The 18,880-nt window shown below is 54.1% G+C and overlaps 1 protein-coding gene across 1 annotated transcript in view; it reads left to right on the top strand.

Annotated features, from left to right (window-relative positions):
* LOC118075349 (uncharacterized) overlaps window positions 1–18,880 on the top strand; it is a 45,782-nt gene that overhangs the window by 9,864 nt on the left and 17,038 nt on the right. The window contains exons 3-4 of the mRNA XM_060269131.1: window positions 864–1,037; window positions 12,099–12,256. Of these exons, the coding sequence (XP_060125114.1) occupies window positions 864–1,037; window positions 12,099–12,256 (332 nt within the window). The remainder of the gene's footprint in view (window positions 1–863; window positions 1,038–12,098; window positions 12,257–18,880) is intronic.

Below are 18,880 nucleotides of genomic sequence, written 5' to 3'. Positions count from 1 at the left end.
TGTGGTGTGGGATTTGAGGGGTGATCTGTGAGTGTGTTTGGGCCCTGAGTGAGAGCAGGGTGGAGCTAGGAATTGGAAGAGGTGTTGGGTGGGAAAGGGTTTCAGCATTTACAGCGATATTTTATTTTATTTTAAGTAATTTGTATTAATGGTTTTTATTAGGTTTTTTTGTTGTAACATTTGTAGTTCTTATCATTTTCCGTAGCTCATCGGAGGTGACAGTGGAAGAGAGACATTGCTTGAACCTAAAGCAGGGGTTGGCAAGGTTTATCTTGCCTGGGCCGGATCGGTCCCCTTAAGATCCCTCCCTGGGCCGGATCACGCCCGTGATTTTCGGTGTCTGCACGTGCGCAGACATGATTTTTGGCACCACAGAAGCGAGTCCCAGTGCCGCGCTGTGCTGGTTTAGCACAGCTTGCGAGCAGGCAGCTCAGTTCGGGGGCAGCTCGTGATCTGGTCAAATGGCCTCCGCGGGCCGCTTCCAACCTGTGGGCCTTAGGTTGCTGACCCCTGACCTAAAGCTTCATGGAGGAGGAGCTTTTCCCTTTCCTTTTGCTCACACCCACAATATACATTTAAAGTGCATCTATATCCCTTTGACAGTCCTGACTTCCCTGAAATAATCTGGAGAGATGTAGTCCCCCCCCCCCCGAGCTACAGTTCCCAGCACCCTTACGAAACTACTGTTCCTTGTGGAATTCTTTGTGGGAAGCCATGTGCTTTCAATGTATGGTATGGATCTTGCCTTTGTTTTGACTGGGATGTCAAGTCAACATAATTCAAGGCTGGTTGTGCTGGTTCTTGTTGTTTCCTCAGACTGGTAAATGCTTGCTTCAGCTTATTCTGTGTCTTCTCCTGGGCAGGTCTGGGAGGAAGTTTCCCCCCTGTGAGCCTAGCAGCTCCATACGTGATTGCACACAGGACATGGACCCAGTGGCATTTGGAGTGTACACAGAGTTCTTCACCCATGCTCAAAGCATCTGTTATTTCCTGCACAATGAGGCCTGGCAACGACGAGCCCAAGATACCGTGCACAGGTAAGGAAAATGGGACTCTTTCTTCCTCTAGAGAGCAACTAGCCTGGAAGGGTAATTCTGGCTCATGCTTCACATGCAGGAAAAGCACCTGCTTTACATGCAGAAGTTCCCAGTTTCATTCTCCAGGGAAGGCTGGGAATACCCCATAGAGTCAAACCGGTTGTCGAACATAATCTGTTCCTGTAGCCTTATTTGCTGATAAGAGTCCTTAAGTTGCACCCAGGCAGGACAGAGACAGTCAATAATGACACCGGGGGTTGAATTTAGAGAAAGAGTTTTAGTCTCTATATAGAGAGACTCCTGGTGACAAGAGTAAAGAAACACAAATTTGCAAAGCTTCTTATACACTTCTTGGGCCTTCAATACGACTATGCATCAAGCTAGCAGCTTCCAGCGTCAGGCTGGACGTGCGTCCACTAATAAGCCTTTCTCTGTGATCCAGACAAGGTCAGCTCTTAGCCTTGATAGCAAGTCTCACTGTTACATTGCACTTTGACACACAGAGGCATAGAGGCAAAGAGGAAAGCATTTTAAGCAAGACATCCCAGGGATAGGGGGGGGGGGCGCTAAGCCATACAATCAGAATTATACAATGCAGGCAATGCAAACTATAGGATCAGATCTAGCTCAACAACACTATTGGCAAACCCCTCCCTTCATTCTGGAAGCCCGTTTGGCTTCCGAAATGTTCAACAACCAAGGTGTGGCTTCCAATTGGTTGCAGGATCTTCCTGCACTCAAGCAGCTGCCACGTCGGACGTTTGGCTTCCGAATTTTTTTTGAAAACCGGAGCACTTACTTCCGGGTTTTCGGCATACGGGAGTCGAAACATTCCAAAACAGAGGCATTTGGAATCTGAGGTTTGACTGTACTGTACCTGAAATCCTAAAGAGGCACTGCCAGTCATTGTAGGCAATACTAAGTTAGATGGCCCAATGGTATAAGATAAGTTCCTATGAACCAGCATGGGAGGGCAGAGACAATTAAGGCCTGGTGGGAGCCCTTTGGAACCCCTAAGCATGTTAGTGGGGTTTCTCTTGACTGCTTCCACACTAGGCACTTGTATGAGGAGGCCCACATAGCATAATTTGCATGCACTCCTGTGTTTCCTGGTGCTGCTTCGATCTTCCAGTGGTGGTTGATGCCCTTTAGGCCTAGTGAAGCACGAGAAGAGCAACTAATAATAGGTTGAGTTCAGTAGGTGGAACCAGAGATCACAGCTGGCAGAGCCAATAAACTCTGGTTTTTTCACCATCTTCCTCCCTTAGAAAGATCCTATGCATGTTTATACCTCTGATCTCAGTGCGCTAAGCAGACCTACACAGGATTACACACACACTCTCTCTCTCTCTCTGAATCAATATCATTCACAGTGATATAGTGCACTTCCCGAGTGTGACTATCTTTAGGATGGATTCAATCACATACCAGCAAACTCAGATTGCACAACTATAGTTGATTGGGAGGTATTGCACTGCAAACTCACCTCCCCAAAAGATTGGGCTTTTTGTGATAGAATCATAGAATCATAGAGTTGCAAGAGACCACAAGGGCCATCCAGTCCAACCCCCTGCCAAGCAGGAAACACCATCAAAGCATTCTTGTCAAGCCTCTGCTTAAAGACCTCCAAAGAAGGAGACTCCACCACACTTCTTGGCAGCAAATTCCACTGCCGAACAGCTCTTACTGTCATGGATTGACACAGGGTGGTGGCCGTCACAGGCATTAGCCACGGCGGGCCAGCTAGTCAAGTAAATAAAAATATACTTAACTAACTGACCCACTGTGTCGCAGCTAACTCAGTTCTGCCCCCCACCCATCCCAGTTGCCATGTGTAAGAGAGAGGGCTTGCAGAGAGCAGCCCACTCTGCTTACTTCCACCAGATGGGAGAGCAGCAGCAAGTCTGGGAGTTCAAATCAGGAACAGGAAGGGTTAAGACGGGTCCAGGGCTCTGCAGAGTCCTGGTGGCTCAGCTCCAGGTTGGTAGCAGAGAAGCAGGGGAGGAGCTAGCTTCAGCAGGGGCTGGAAAGGAGGGAGGAGAGAGAACGGCACCTCAGGAGCCTGGTTTGGGACCACGGAGGACCCATAGAGCAAGGAGGAGGGGCGTTTGGAGTCTTAAAAGGGGGGTCAGAGCCCACGAGAGGCCATTGTGGGCTTCTGCCCCATGCAGAGCAGACATGATTTGAGACATCTCACCACTGTATATAGCATGCACAATAAAACTATGAAAATCCAGAGGATGTGTGGAGTGCTTACTCGGGAGTAGCCAACACCCCATCTGTGACAGCAAGCCCACAATCTTTTGATGGCTACCCCGAGGGAAGAGGGCTGCAAATGGAGCAGCCGGCATGAAGTTGGCAGCATCTAAAGCAGAAGAGAGAGATGCCGAGGGAGGATTGGCATGAGTTGCCAGCACCCTGCAACTATGGAACGGCTCAAGCACCAGCACGACAAAGAGATGGAAGTGAGTCTGCAGCTGCCAAGAGGCCAGACCCAGGAGACAGTCGGGCTTCTCCGCAGGGGCAGCAGCAACGATTTCCTATCGGTGCACTTGGCTAAGCAGGATCAGATTCCCATTTTCCCAAGGGAGCTGCCCATGAGCGTCTTGACCGTAGGCGGCCGGGAATTGCAGGAGGGTGAGGTCACGCAACAGACCCCCTCTCGGAAGATGACAGTGAACAAGCACGCAGAAGTGCTAGCTTTGGACTTAATGGACAATGACCCTGTGGGCAGCCAGCGCCGGGGAGATCTCACCTTTGGAGATGCAGACGGCAAGGAGCACTGCAGGAAAGAAGGAGAATCCTCAGGATCGCACCACATCAGCTCCCCAGGCGGATGGAACGACGCAGAGGCGGGGATGCAGGAAGAGAAACTGAGCCAACTCACCAAAGAGGACACTTTTACCCAGAACATACGGAGGGACTTGAGGGAGAAAAAGGGGGCAGGGGAAGGGCTTGCCGAGGAAGAGGGGTTACTCTTTAGCAATGATGCCCGGTATATGCCCCAGGACTCCCTCAGAGGGAAGATTCTCAGGCAATATCATGACAACCCCACGGAGGGGCATGCAGTACATGTCTTCACGAGGCTCACACCCAGTAAGGCCAGTCTTGGGCGAAACCCCAGAGCCTTCCCAGAGCAGGGGGAGGGGGAGAATGGGGGACCACCTATTGAGGCATGGGGTGAGAGGAGGGAGACAGTACACCAACAACTGGATGGAGACGTGGCAAGGGGCAATGAGGCTTACAAGGAGGGGGCAGACCATCACAGGGGACTGGAGAAGGTCTTCCACGGAGGGGACAGGGTCTGGCTGTGGTCAGAAGGCCTTCCCATGGGGGGAAGGGGGAAGAAGCTGGCACCCAGAAGGCTGGGGCCCTTCAAGGTTCTGACACAGATCAACCCTGTCACCTTCAGGGGGGAAGCACCTACAGCGAGAAAGGTCCATCCCGTGGGTCACAGGTCTTTGCTCTCACACTTTAGGGAAAGCCCAAGGTTCAGAGGACGTGACACACATCCAACACAAGACGCTGACAGGAGGGAGGGGGAAGAAATCACACAAAAGACACTAGACAGAAGGGTGGAGGGAGAAGGCAGCCAAGAGGTTCCAGAAAGAAAGGAAGAGGAGGAGGTCTACAGTGCCACAGCGAGCCCGGGCTCCCGGTGGGGGGAGGGGGGGTTAAAATGTCTGATGGCCAGGCAGGGCACTCCTGCTTCCCAAAACGCGGAGGCAACCACGCACACCATGCAAGGGGAGGACCGCACACTGGAACTGCACGCTCCTTTCTCCCACAGACCCAAACCACCACACGTCAGTAGCACAGGGAACACAGAGGGGGAGGGCGATCCCAGGTGGGGAGCAGGGGAGACGCAGACCCAAGGAGCCCTCCGGGAATCGGAAGCAATTTTCCAGAGGGAGGAGGAGGATGACAACGGAAGGAACTACACGGACCAGCCACCCAGCACCGACGGGGAACAGGATTTTACACACACTACAGAGGAGGAAGACCTGTCAGGCTTCCAGCCCTCTTTACAGACATCAGACCAGGCAAACCAGGCCTCAGAAAGGGGGGGGGAGCCTGGAGGGGGGGTGGATGTAAGAGAGAGGGCTTGCAGAGAGCAGCCCACTCTGCTTACTTCCACCAGATGGGAGAGCAGCAGCAAGTCTGGGAGTTCAAATCAGGAACAGGAAGGGTTAAGACGGGTCCAGGGCTCTGCAGAGTCCTGGTGGCTCAGCTCCAGGTTGGTAGCAGAGAAGCAGGGGAGGAGCTAGCTTCAGCAGGGGCTGGAAAGGAGGGAGGAGAGAGAACGGCACCTCAGGAGCCTGGTTTGGGACCACGGAGGACCCATAGAGCAAGGAGGAGGGGCGTTTGGAGTCTTAAAAGGGGGGTCAGAGCCCACGAGAGGCCATTGTGGGCTTCTGCCCCATGCAGAGCAGACATGATTTGAGACATCTCACCACTGTATATAGCATGCACAATAAAACTATGAAAATCCAGAGGATGTGTGGAGTGCTTACTCGGGAGTAGCCAACACCCCATCTGTGACACCATGTGTCCTCTTTTTTCAGGTCACATCCTCTTTTTCAGGGGAACGTTTTTAAAATTTGCCAAAATGTCATAGAATTGTAGAGTTGGAAGAGACCACAAGGGCCATCCAGTCCAACCCCCTGCCAAGCAGGAAACACCATCAAAGCATTCTTGACATAGGCCTGTCAAGCCTCTGCTTAAAGACCTCCAAAGAAGGAGACTCCACCACACTCCTTGGTAGCAAATTCCACTGTCGAACAGCTCTTACTGTCAGGAAGTTCTTCCTAATGTTTAGGTGGAAGCTTCTTTCTTCTAGTTTGAATCCATTGCTCCGTGTCCGCTTGTCTGGAGCAGCAGAAAACAACCTTTCACCCTTCTCTATATGACATCCTTTTATATATTTGAACATGGCTATCATATCACCCCTTAACCTTCTCTTCTCCAGGCTAAACATACCCAGCTCCCTAAGCCGTTCCTCATAAGGCATTGTTTCCAGGCCTTTGACCATTTTGGTTGCCCTCCTCTGGACACGTTCCAGCTTGTCAGTATCCTTCTTGAACTGTGGTGCCCAGAACTGGACACAGTACTCCAGGTGAGGTCTGACCAGATATAGAAAGGGGTAGGGAAATGCACAGCGAAGCGTGGGATAATAATACTTGCTTTGATGTCTTGTCATTTAACCTCCTGCAAACAAATCAGGATGAATGCTCAAAAACAGCTCCTTTGGAAGCATCCCCAGACATCAAGCAAGAAGATAGAAAGGAAGAGTGAGTTGTTAGTGGGAGGAAACTGGTGAAAAAAAGAGTGGGTCAAGTGTTGTTGTTTTTTTGGGGGGGGGTAACTTTTCCAGTTGCCCATAGCAAAAAAATCTCCCCCTGCCCCCTTCCTTTTGAAAACCACACTGCAGTCTCAACAGGTAAAGATGCCCATTTGCATCCAATCTGCACCAGCACTCATGCAAGAGGACAATGAGTAGAGAGTTTCCTGCTCTATCTGCTTGCTTCTTTCATTGCTTAGCAGAAGATAGGAGAAGCTTCAGTGTTGGGGGCCCTAACTGGAGCATTGGCAGCTGCCTGACTCTACCACTATGCCTGGTCTGACAACCAGGGTAGAAGGGGAAGGAGGTCGGGTGGAGGTATTTGGCATGTCTAAATTTGTTCTCTTCCCAACCCTTTGTTAGGGTAAAGTAGTTGCCAATTCTCAGTATGAATGGAGTGCTCTTGCCTGTCAACCCCCTCCTCAAAGACAGCTCCTTGACTAGCAGCTGGGCTGGGCAGCAGGCAAGCTAAGCGTTGGGTTTCCATCTGAGCCACTGGAACCGGCAGCACCAAAAAGTAGGGCATTTGTTCTACGTGGGGAGAGCTACCCCTGAGTGACACTCTTAATTCCAGCATTTCCCAGAGCAGACTAGTTTCAGTGTGACAGGATAGTCTAATTTGGGAAGCATGGACCATCAGATCCACTTAACATCAACATTTGTCTGGTTGACACTTGGTGGAAATCTAGAACAAGCAACTTGGAGCAGGGAGGGGTAAGAGCCAAGCCACGTGCTGTATTTTGACTTTCCCCCTAGGGAGTAATTCCAGCTCACCGCACTAAGGAAGCACAAGGCAGGGCTGGGGAACCTGTGTGGCCCTCCATACACTCTTGGATGCCAAATCGCACCATCCCCAGCCAGCAGAACCCATGTTCAGTGAAGGATGGGAGTTGCAGTCCAGCAACCTCTGGGGGGGGCACAGGTTCCTCACCACTGGTATAACGCAGGAGTGGCCAACTCCCAAGAGGCTGTGATCTACTTTCAGAATTAACATCTGGCAATGATCTACCCCCATTTCTTTAGGGGTTCAGCTCAAACTTGTTGAGCTTTTTTGGGGAGGAAGAAATCCCGTTTTTTTAGGGGTTCAGCTCAAAGTTCTTCAGCTTTTGGGGGGATGAGGGAAGCACCGTTTTGGGGGGGTTAAGGTGCAGGCTTTTGGGGGGAGGGGAGTTCCGTTTGGGGAGGGAGGAAGGCAAGGGAAGGGAAGTAGGGGTTGAGTCACTCACAAAAACATCGCTATGAATGAAAACAGCCACACAGAGGGAGCCCCATCTTCTCTTCCTGAGTTCAAACAACAATGGAGGGCGGGATGAGGGGGCAGGGCAGGAGTCAGATTTACAGATGCAGAGGAAAGGGAGCCAGAGATCAACCGCGATCTACCAAAACATTGCAGGGATCTACCAATAGATCGTGATCGACCTGTTGGACATCCCTGGTCTAACGGATACTGCCTGTATCTGACAGTTCCTGCTTCCCTAAGTTGCCCCAAATACTGTGGTTGTGGCATAAAAGCCCTCTGGGCTTACCCAAAAAGACTCAAGTATATTTTTGGGTTTTTGTAACTTGGGGTGGGGGGTGGGGAGGTGTGAAGCACGTGGAACATGTATGGTTGGCCGACACAATAGGGTGCAGGCACTATAGGGAGTGAAAACTGGAGCCTGTGGCTGCCGCCGTAGAAGTGGACGGTACCAGTGCGACCTCCAGCCATTTGGTGTAGGAATCCACCACTATGAAGAATGTTTTTCCCTGGAAGGGGCCAGCGAAGTCCACGTGCAAGCGTGACCATGGATGTCGGGCGGACTCCCAGGGCTGGACTGGGGCCCTTGGGGGATCCGGGCGGGATTCTTGGCAGGTCTGGCAGTGTTGGACCCAGGCCTCTATCTCTCTGTCAATCCCCGGCCACCACACATAACTCCTGGCGAGGGCCTTCATCCTCACTACCCCTGGGTGTGTCTCGTGTAGGGCTGTGAGGACCCTTTTGCGGAGGGGCTGGGGAACAACAACCCTGCTTCCCCATAACAGGCACCCCTTGTGGGCCGACAGTTCATGTTTGCGGTTTGTGTAGCCAGCGAATTCTGGCCCGGGGCTGCTGCTGGGCCATCCTCGCCACACCCAGTCCAGGACCCGGGAGATGACCCTATCTTTTGTGGAATGGTGCGCAACTTCTTGTGCCTGAATGGGTCGGTCGGGAAGCAGCTCCAGGGTCATAACCTCTTGCGCAGGCGCTGGGTCGGGGCCTGTTTCTGGTAGTGGTAGCCTGCTGAGTGCGTCTGCGTGGCCCATCGCCTTCCCAGGGCGGTGGATTAGTGCATACTGGTAGCCGGCAAGGAAAATTGACCACCTGAGGACACGTGGAGACAACACTTGGGGGGTCTGCTTCTCGGGGGCAAACAGGCCAAGCAACGGCTTGTGGTCAGTCACTATGGTAAAGGGCCGCCCGTACAAGAAATCATGGAATTTTTTTACGCCCTTCACGATTGCCAGACCCTCCTTGTCAATCTGTGAGTAGTTTCGTTCGGCTGCAGCAAGCGTCTGGGAGAAGTATGCCACCGGCACCTCTCTTCCATCCGGGAGTTGGTGTCCCAGGACAGCGCCGATGCCATAGGGAGAGGCGTCGCATGCCAGCACCACTGGCAGCCTCTCGTCGAAGTGTGCCAAGACCGAGTTCGAGACGAGCAAGTCCTTGACTGCCTGGAATGCGGCCCTTTGTCGCTGGCCCCACACCCAAGGGGCTTTTTTATCTAGGAGTCTGTGTAGGGGCTCCGCTACCGCTGCCTTATGGGGAAGGAAGGCATGGTAAAAGTTCAATAGTCCCAAGAATGACTGAAGTTCGGGCTTGCTCTTGGGCGCTGGGGCCTCACAAATGGCCCGTACCTTGTCACCGGTTGGATGGACCCCTTCTGCGTCCACCTTAAATCCCAGAAAGTCCACCTGCGGCACTCCCAGTAAACACTTTTCCCGCTTCACCTTGAGGCCCGCCGTCTGGAAACGGTGCAGGACGGAGCGGAGGCGGTCCTCAAATTCCTCTGGTGTGGGCCCGGCGATCAGTACATCATCGAAGAAGGGGGTGACACCAGGAATCCCTTTAAGGAGAGAGTCCATTAGATTCTGGAATATGCCTGGTGCCACGCTAACGCCAAATTGCAGCCGCTTTACTCTGAATGCCCCTCTGTGCGTCACAATCGTCTGAGCCTCTGCTGTGGCTTCGTCCACAGGCAACTGTTGATACGCTTGGGCTAAGTCCAGTTTGCCAAAGATTTTTGACCCAGCCAGGGTGGCGAGGACATGGCTGACCACTGGCACTGGGTATGCATGGGCCGTGAGAGCCTTGTTTATGGTGCATTTGTAGTCTGCACAGATGCGGACCGAACCGTTAGGCTTGACGGGTGTGACAATTGGAGTTTCCCAGGGGGCGTTGGGCACCGGCTCCAGCACTCCTTGCTCCACGAGCCGGTCCAATTCCTCGTCTATGCGGGGTTTCAGGGCGAACGGGACCCGGCGGGCCTTGTGCCTGATGGGTCGTACAGCGGGGTCTAGCTGTAGGGCAATGGGGGGTCCTGTATATCGTCCCAATGCCCCATCGAAAACCCCTGGAAACTCTTTGCATATGGCGTCCACGTCCACTTGTAAGCTAGTGCGGTTCACCCCGGTAACGGCTAGCCCCAGAGGTCCAAACCATGCCAGTCCCAGTAAGCTAACGTAGGGGCCCTTAACTACCAGCAAGTCCAATTGTTGCTTTCGCCCTCGATATTGCACCCTGAAGGTCCCCACCCCCATTGTAGGGACCTTACGTTTCTGGAAGTCCCGGAGGGTGAATGGGGCCGGCCTTAGTTTGGGACCCCCATTAGGGCACAGTTCCCTTAATGTTCGGGCCGAGATTATGGATAGAGTTGAACCCGTGTCCAGCTCCATGCGGCATGGGGCTCCCTCTATCTGTACCTCTATATAAATTTTCTCTGTGCTGGGATGGGGCAACTGGAATACCTGGTAGTCCGTGATCTCCGTCGAGTTGCCTTGGTGCATGGTGCCGTGTGACCTGGGGCTCCTGGGTCGGTCATCTGATGCTTGTCGACGGGTGAGTCGAGCCCGACACACCCGGGCGATGTGTCCCAATTTTCTGCACTGCCTGCACTCTGCGTTGCGGAAACGACAGGTCCTCCTCTCGTGGTTCTCCCCGCAGCTTGCACAGTTCCCTCCTTCTCGTCGAGGCTGCTGTGGTGTGTGTGCTGCTTGAGTGCGCCGCTGTACTTGGTGTACTTCCTCCCTGTCAGATTCGGATTCGTCGGTGAGGTCTTCGTGGTAGACCCTCGGTTGGGATGGCGGGGCCGGTCGTGCCTCTTGCGTTGACCTCTCGGCGGCTTCGGTTGCCAGGGCTTCCTCCAGAGCAATCTGGAACGTGAGGTCTTTTTTGGCGTAGAGGCGTCGTTGCAACATCTCGTCCCTCAGGCCACCGACGAGGCGGTCACGAAGCATGTTCTCCAACTCTGAGAAGTTGCATAACCGGGCGGCTTGGCGGAGGGAGGTCACAAACCCAGTTATGGTTTCCCCTGGGGCTTGCCGCTTTGCGTAGAAGGCATTTCGGCAAGCTACCACCGAGGGCTGTGGTGAAAAGTGCTCCTTCAGCCGTTCCATTATTGTTTTGTAAGAGACGGTAGCGACATCTCTAGGTGCAAGGAGAGCCCGGGCGATTTCAAACGTCTCCTCTCCACAGACGCTGAAGAATGTCGCCCTCTTCATGGCATCGTTGGTGACTTCTTTCGCTTGCAGGAGGAAGTTGAAACGGGCGGCGTACCCTTCCCAGTCTCCTGATGCTGGTTTGAATGGCAAGAAGCTGCTGTCGGTTGCCATTCTGGGTTCCTTGGGTCCTGGAGCTGAAGCCTGGATGCACGGTGCGATGCAGCGGTGCAGCAGGTGGCGGTGCTGCGGTGCAGTGCGTGGTGGCGGTCAGCTCAGCAGGATCCCACCTTCGTCACCAGTGAAATATACTCGGAGTCGAGAGTGAATTTCATGCTCTTTATTCAGCTCATATTCATCAAGGAGAAGAAGAGAAGACGAATGGCTCTTTTCCCAAAACCATCTGCTTATATACATTATTTACACAATGGGCCTTGCGTGATTGGCTACTTCAGGGCTACACCTGTGGGCCAATTATATTGTGGATTGACTTCTGCCTGCAGCCTGATTGGCTGCTCCTACAGGCCAATCAGGTAGCAGATTCACTTCTGCCAGCCGCCTGATTGGCTGCTCCAGCAGGCCAATCAGGTTGTGGATTCACTTCCACCTGGAGTTGGATTGGGTAGCTCCCGCTGATTCTGAATCCTATTGTTCTAGGATTCAGCTCAGTACATAACACCCTCCATTGTAATTTAAATACAAAGTATCTGCCCTTTGATGGTACCAAGAAGGGCTGGCAGGTTAGAAGTTGTAACTTACAGGTGGCCTTGAACCCTTTTATCCTCCTCTCTGAAATTAATGCTCTGATCCTATGCATGCTTAACTAGACATTAAGTCGTACTGAGTTCAGTGGGACTTATTCCCAAATCAGAGTGCATAGAGTTGCAGCCAGATTCCTTCAAGGGATGGAATGACTTCACCCAAGGAGGCTGCCCGCGGAGCAGGATATCCAGACTTCAGCACCTTTCTGGCACAGTGGATATGCTGTGTGGTTAAGATGTTCCTGGTCATAATGAATTGGTTCCTGCCTTCTCTTCCCATTCCAGGCTGACGTCCTCTTCAGAGACTGTGGCCCGCCAACTGGAATCCACCCATCAGCTTGCTGGAGAGATTGCCCGGGCACAGGATGCCACCTTGCGCTCTCAGGAGCAGATCCTGCATGATGGGGAGCTGCTACATCAGACGCTGCGTGACTCTTCCCAAGGTAGGCTTTAGGAGTTGGGTAGGGATTATGATCTCAGAAGCAAACAAAGCTGCATTTTAAAATGAAATGTTGTACAACAATGTGCCATGGCCCTGAAGATACTGCTGAACTACAGCTCACATCATCCCTGACTGTTGGTCGTGCTGGATGAGGGTGATGGGAGTTGGAGTCCAGCAGCATGGGGGGGGGGCCCTTCCAGAGTCCTGTGCTAGATTATTTGAGTTCTCATCCTTCTCCTGGGCCATGTCCAGAAAGTGATATTGGGGGATGAGTGTTCAGGCCCCTGGGCTCTCACTTGTGGGGTGCCTCAGGGTTCCGTCCTCTCCCTCATGCTTTTCAACATCTACATGAAGCTGCTGGGAGAGATCATCAGGGGGGTTTGGGCTGGGTGTTCATCAATATGCAGATGATACCCAGCTCTACCTCTCTTTTAAATCAGAACCAGTGAGGGCAGTGAAGGTCCTGTGTGAGTGACTGGAGGCAGTTGGACGATGGATGGCGGCTAACAGGTTGAGGTTGAATCCTGACAAGACAGAAGTACTGTTCTTGGGAGACAAGGGGCAGGCTGGTGTAAAGGACTCCCTGGTCCTGAATGGGGTAACTGTGCCCCTGAAGGACCAGGTGCGCAGCCTGGGAGTCATTTTGGACTCACAGCTGTCCATGAAGGCCCAGGTCAATTCTGTGTCCAGGGCGGCTGTCTACTAGCTCCATCTGGTATGCAGGCTGAGACCCTACCTGCCTGTGGACTGTCTTGCCAGAGTGCTGCATGCTCTAGTTCAGTGGTTCCCAACAGGTGGTCCGGGGACCCCCAGGGGTCCGCGAGCTATGCCAGAGGGGTCCTCAAGATGCTATTAGAATAAAAAATATATTAAATATTGTGAGGGACAGGGGATATCGCGAAGTCCCTCCCCTCCTGAGTTCAAGCCAATCACCGAGCACAGGGGAAAGCAGAGAGAGTTCCGATTCCAGTGGGGAAGCAGGAAGTCGTGTCCAAGGCTCAGGCAAGGTAGAGGAGCCAGGGTCCCAGGTGGGACAGGAAGGGGCGAATAAGGGAGGGAGACCCATCCCCCCAACGCCAGAACTACGCAGAAAGAGGAGGGGAAAGAGGATGGGTCTGCCAAAGCTTTTGTGTTGGAGAAAGACGCGCCAAAAGCCATTAGGAGGTTCTGAAACCGACTGATCACATCACTCCGTGTAAATAGCAATGACTTTAGCACTGTAAATACGCAGCACCAATAAAAGAATAAAATGCAGAGCTGCGTAGCGTCGTTACTCTGAAGTAGTCCACTCCGGCCACTGTGACAGCAACCTCCTAATCCTTTTGGGGCTACTTTGGAGTTGCCGGGATGAGCGTGTCAGAGGCGGAGAAATGGCGGCAGATCGCGGAGCAAGCCCAGCAAGAACTGCAGCAGCTGTCGCTGCAGGCGCAGGGGGAATTGAAGGCAGCTAAAGAAGAGACTAAGAAGGTCCAGGACGACCGGCTACAACTTGCGGAACAGGTGAGAGCGCTACAGGAAAGAGAGCAGGAATTAAGGGCGGTGGCGGTAGACCTCCAAAACAAGCTGGATGCAGAGAAAAACAAGGCGGGAGGGGCACCCCAAGTCCAAGTGCTGCCAGGAAGGAGAGCCGGGACGCTAGTAAGCAAGTTCAATGGAGACCCGAGGGAATATCAGGGCTTTGAGACTGAGATTGTGTATGCTCTTGAGCTGCACCACGCTGAGTTCCCTGATGATGAGCACAGGGTAGCGTTTATTGTGGAGCACCTTACCGGGGCAGCCAGGGAGTGGCTAAGACCGTTAATCGCAACAAAGAATCCTTGCATGAAGAATGTCAAACTATTTCTAGAAGGTTTGAAAACGATGTATTCGTCCGATAGTCATATGGACCAGACTAAGGAGGAACTTCATAATTTACGCCAAGGAAATATGACAGTTCGCGCGTATTGGGCGAAATTCACCATGCTGGTGCACAGATTGGGGTGGGAACTCGAGTCACCCCCAATGCAAGCGGCGTTCTACTTGGGGTTGCATGAGGAGGTGAAGGATGAGCTCTCGAGAGGTCCAAAGCCCAGTAATATGGATCAGCTGAGCAAAGCGGCTCTGGCGGTGGGGGTGAGACAGGAATCCCGGTGGAGCGACAAGCAAGCAACGCGCGCAAAGCGGGCTTGGTTCCCACGGTCGCAGGAGAAGCCACTCCCCCAACAACCCTTTCAAGCCACGCCTGGGGCCAGCCAGGACCAGGAACCCATGCAGATTGATAGCGCGCGCGCGCGCGGGCTTTTCAAACCCCAGCGGCGCCAAGACGCAAGGAGGGAAGGGGTGGGAATTGCTTTCTCTGCAACTCCCCCCAGCATCTCGTCAGAGACTGCCCACATCGCAGAGAGTGGCAAGGAAAGGCGGGAACGGTTGTGCCCTCCCCCACTGACGCAGCACCACAGCAGGGAAACGGGAAAGCCTGGCTGCAGGAGACAAGGGGCAGCAGCCAGGCACAGTCAGCAAACAACAGCCCCAGCCCACCCACCCGCACAGAGAGGAGCAGAGCCAGCCCACCCCTCCCAGAGCAGGAGTGGTTCTAGAAGTGACGCTCACGCTCCCAAATGGCTATCCCCTGACGGTCCTCGCCCTAATTGACAGTGGGGCGTCCGCGAACTTCTTCTCGAGAAACTTTGCAGAAGAGCACCAGATCCAGCTTCTGCAGCTGGATTTTCCTCTGCACGTGGCGACCATTGACGGCAGAGAGCTGCTGGGAGGGGCCATCACTCATCAAACCCCCCCCATGAAAATGACGGTGGGAAGGCACTCAGAGACACTGGCATTCAACGTCACCACCATCTCAGACCCCCCCATCGTCTTGGGCATGAGCTGGCTGGCGCGCCACGACCCCTCCATCAGTTGGCACCAGAGATGCATCACTTTTGGATCGGACTTTTGCCTGGAACATTGCATGCAGCACCAACCAGGGGAGGGGCCTCCGATAGCCACGGTGGCCACCATGCACGTCAAAGGGGGTGAGGCGATACCCAAGCCGTACTGGGACCTGCAGGAGGTCTTCAGCGAAGCGGAGTCCGACCACCTACCCCCACACAGGCCTTTTGACTGCCAGATCAACCTGGTGCCAGGGGCAACTATACCCCCAGCCAAGCTGTACGCCATGTCAGACCAGGAACTGGAGGATCTGCGCGCTTTCATCGACAAGAACCTCAAGCGGGGGTTCATCAGAGAAAGCAAGGCAGCAGGGGGCAGCCCAGTCTTCTGGGTGGACAAGAAAGACACGCAACAGCGCCGTCTTGTGGTGGATTTTAGACGACTGAATTCAGTGACAGAGCCAGTGGCTTTCCCCATGCCCAGAGTGGATGATCTCCTGACAGCGGCACGCAGGGGCAAGATTTTCACCAAGCTAGACCTGAGGGGGGCGTACAACTTGATCAGGATCCGGGAAGGCGATGAATGGAAAACCACGATGTTCACGCCTCTGGGCTCTTTTGAATATCTGGTGATGCCCTTCGGGTTGCAAGGGGGCTCAGCATGCTTCCAGGCCTTCATGCACCACGTCCTGGGGTCCCTCCTCTTCAGGAAATGCTTGGTCTTCCTGGATGACATCCTTATCTACTCCGATGACCCAGTGCAGCATGTGAAGGATGTCAGGGAGGTGTTGCAGCGCCTGAAGGAGAACCACCTGTATGTGAAGCTGGAGAAGTGCAAGTTTCACACCAAGGAGGTGGACTTCCTAGGCTACAAGCTGTCAGACAAGGGGCTGGCGATGGACAAGGACAAGGTGCAGGCCATCCTGGACTGGCACAGCCCCAGGACGCGCAAAGATGCCCAACGCCTACTAGGCTTCGCCAACTTCTACAGGAAGTTCATCAAGAACTTCTCTCGCGTTACGGCTCCCATCACTGACTGCCTGAGGGGCAAGCAGAAGTTCAGGTGGACACCAGAGGCGCAAGCAGCGTTTGAAAGCCTCAAGAGGGTGTTCGCCTCAGACCAGAACCTGTTCCACGTGGTTCAGGACGCGCCCCTACGCGTGGAGACAGATGCTTCTGATAAAGCTGTGGGCGCCATTTTGTTGCAACTGGACGCCAACAGAGAGTGGAGACCCTGTGCCTTCTTCTCCAGGAAGTTGACCCAGCCAGAGCGAAACTACACGGTGTTTGATCGGGAACTTCTTGCGATCCACGCTGCGTTCCAGCACTGGAGACACTTCCTGGTGGGCGCCAAGCACCCCATCCAGGTGTGCACAGACCACAAGAACCTGGAGTTCTGGAGAACTGCCAGGGTGCTCAACCAGCGGCAGATACGGTGGGCAGAGTTCTTCTCGAACTTCAACTTCTCCATACACTACATCCCGGGAGAGCAGAATGTCAGGGCGGATGCCCTCTCCCGCAAGCCAGAGTACATGGAGGAGGAGGCGCCACCGGCACCCAGGCACATCTTCCCCCCGTCAGCTTGGTCCTGCGGAGCAGCAGTGGTGAGCGAGGCAGAACTCACAGCACTGACGGCAGCGGATGAATTTGCCAACCGCATCTTCAGAGAACTGAGAGGGGGGGGAGCAGGCAAACGACTTTGCAGAACGCAGGGGACTGCTTTTCTACAAGGGTGCACTGTACCTGCCCACCACCCAGCTTAGACGTACGGTCCTCAAGCAGACGCACGACAACCCAACGGCGGGTCATTTTGGGAGGGATAAAACCACTCACCTAGTCATGAGACACTTCTGGTGGCCAGGGGTGCGGGAGGATGTGAGGGATTATGTAAGGGGCTGTGACACCTGCCAGCGGGCAAAGGTGGTCAGAGCGCCACCAGCAGGTTTGCTGGAGCCCTTAGCCACACCGCACAGGCCGTGGGAAGTAGTGTCCATGGACTTCATCACAGACCTGCCGTCGTCCAGGGGCAAGACCGCAGTGTTGGTGGTGGTGGACCTCATGTCCAAAATGTGCCACTTTATACCGTGTGCCAGGGCGGTCTCTGCAGAAGAGACAGCCAAACTGTTTGTGGATCACGTATTCAGACTGCATGGATTACCTTTAAGGGTTATTTCGGATCGTGGCCGCCAATTTGTTTCCAGGTTCTGGCGGCGGCTCATGAACCTCCTGCAGGTGGAGGTCAGCTTGTCGACGGCTAGACACCCTCAGACCAATGGACAGGCGGAGAGGGTCAACGCCATTCTGCAGCAGTACCTGAGATGCTACGTCAGCCAGCGGCAAACGGACTGGGTGGATCGCCTGCCACTGGCAGAATTTGCCTACAACAATGCGGTGCACGTCTCCACAGGGGTGTCGCCCTTTAAGGCCAATTACGGGCGTGACCTCAGATCTTTCCCAGAGAGGGAGGGGGAGGAGGAGGAGGAGGGCCCACAGGCTGAGGATTGGGCAGTGGAACTGGAGACGGTGCACCAGCAGCTCAGAGAACACTTGGAGAGAGCCAAGGAAGCGTACAAGAAGGGGGCAGATCGCCACAGGCGACCGGGGGAGGTCATTAGGGTGGGGGACAAAGTTTGGTTGTCCTCGGAGGGCCTTCCCATCAGAGGGCGATGCAAAAAGCTGGCGCCCAGAAGGTTGGGCCCCTTCACGGTCACGCAACAGGTCAACCCGGTGGCATACAGGCTGGCACTGCCAGAGGACATGAGGGTGCACCCTGTGTTTCATAGATCGCTGCTGTCGCCGTACAGGGAAAGCAGCAGGCTCCGAGACAGCGAACAAACCCCTGAGGGAGGGGGGGAGAGGGAAGGCAGGGAGCAACTCAATGAGGCCACGGCCATCCTGGATTCAAGGTGGGGGGTGGGGGGACTGGAGTACCTCATGGCATGGGAGGATGCTCCACCGTCCCAGAATGAATGGGTCCCAGCCACTCAGATACAGGAGGAATTCCTGGTAGAAGAATTTCACGCCCTCTTTCCCCATAGACCCAAGCCCTGGCACATGGAAAGGGAGGGGGAGGGGGAGGAAGCACGGGAGAGCAGTTCACCATGGCGCTGGGAAGCGGAGTTTGAGGAACCAGAGGATGAGGTATGGGTGTCACCGAGATCCACCCAGTCAGAGGAAGGAGCAGATTGGCAGAACATTTTTACCCCCACCAGCTCTGACGCCACGGACTTTTTGGGATTCCCATCCTCCCAGGCGGAAGGGGGGGCTTGCAGGACTGGGGGGAGGTGTTCACACCAACGGGCTCGGAAAGCACTGAGTTCTTAGGCTTCCAGTCGTCACCGACACCTGGGGGGGACCTGGGGAGGGGTGAAGGAGAGCTTGGGAGGGGGGTGGATGTGAGGGACAGGGGATATCGCGAAGTCCCTCCCCTCCTGAGTTCAAGCCAATCACCGAGCACAGGGGAAAGCAGAGAGAGTTCCGATTCCAGTGGGGAAGCAGGAAGTCGTGTCCGAGGCTCAGGCAAGGTAGAGGAGCCAGGGTCCCAGGTGGGACAGGAAGGGGCGAATAAGGGAGGGAGACCCATCCCCCCAACGCCAGAACTACGCAGAAAGAGGAGGGGAAAGAGGATGGGTCTGCCAAAGCTTTTGTGTTGGAGAAAGACGCGCCAAAAGCCATTAGGAGGTTCTGAAACCGACTGATCACATCACTCCGTGTAAATAGCAATGACTTTAGCACTGTAAATACGCAGCACCAATAAAAGA

Source organism: Zootoca vivipara, chromosome 16 (genome assembly GCF_963506605.1).
Source record: "Zootoca vivipara chromosome 16, rZooViv1.1, whole genome shotgun sequence".
Lineage (NCBI taxonomy): Eukaryota > Metazoa > Chordata > Lepidosauria > Squamata > Lacertidae > Zootoca > Zootoca vivipara.
The sequence above is the reverse complement of the archived record's forward strand: the minus strand, read 5'-3'. Positions and strand labels throughout refer to the sequence as shown.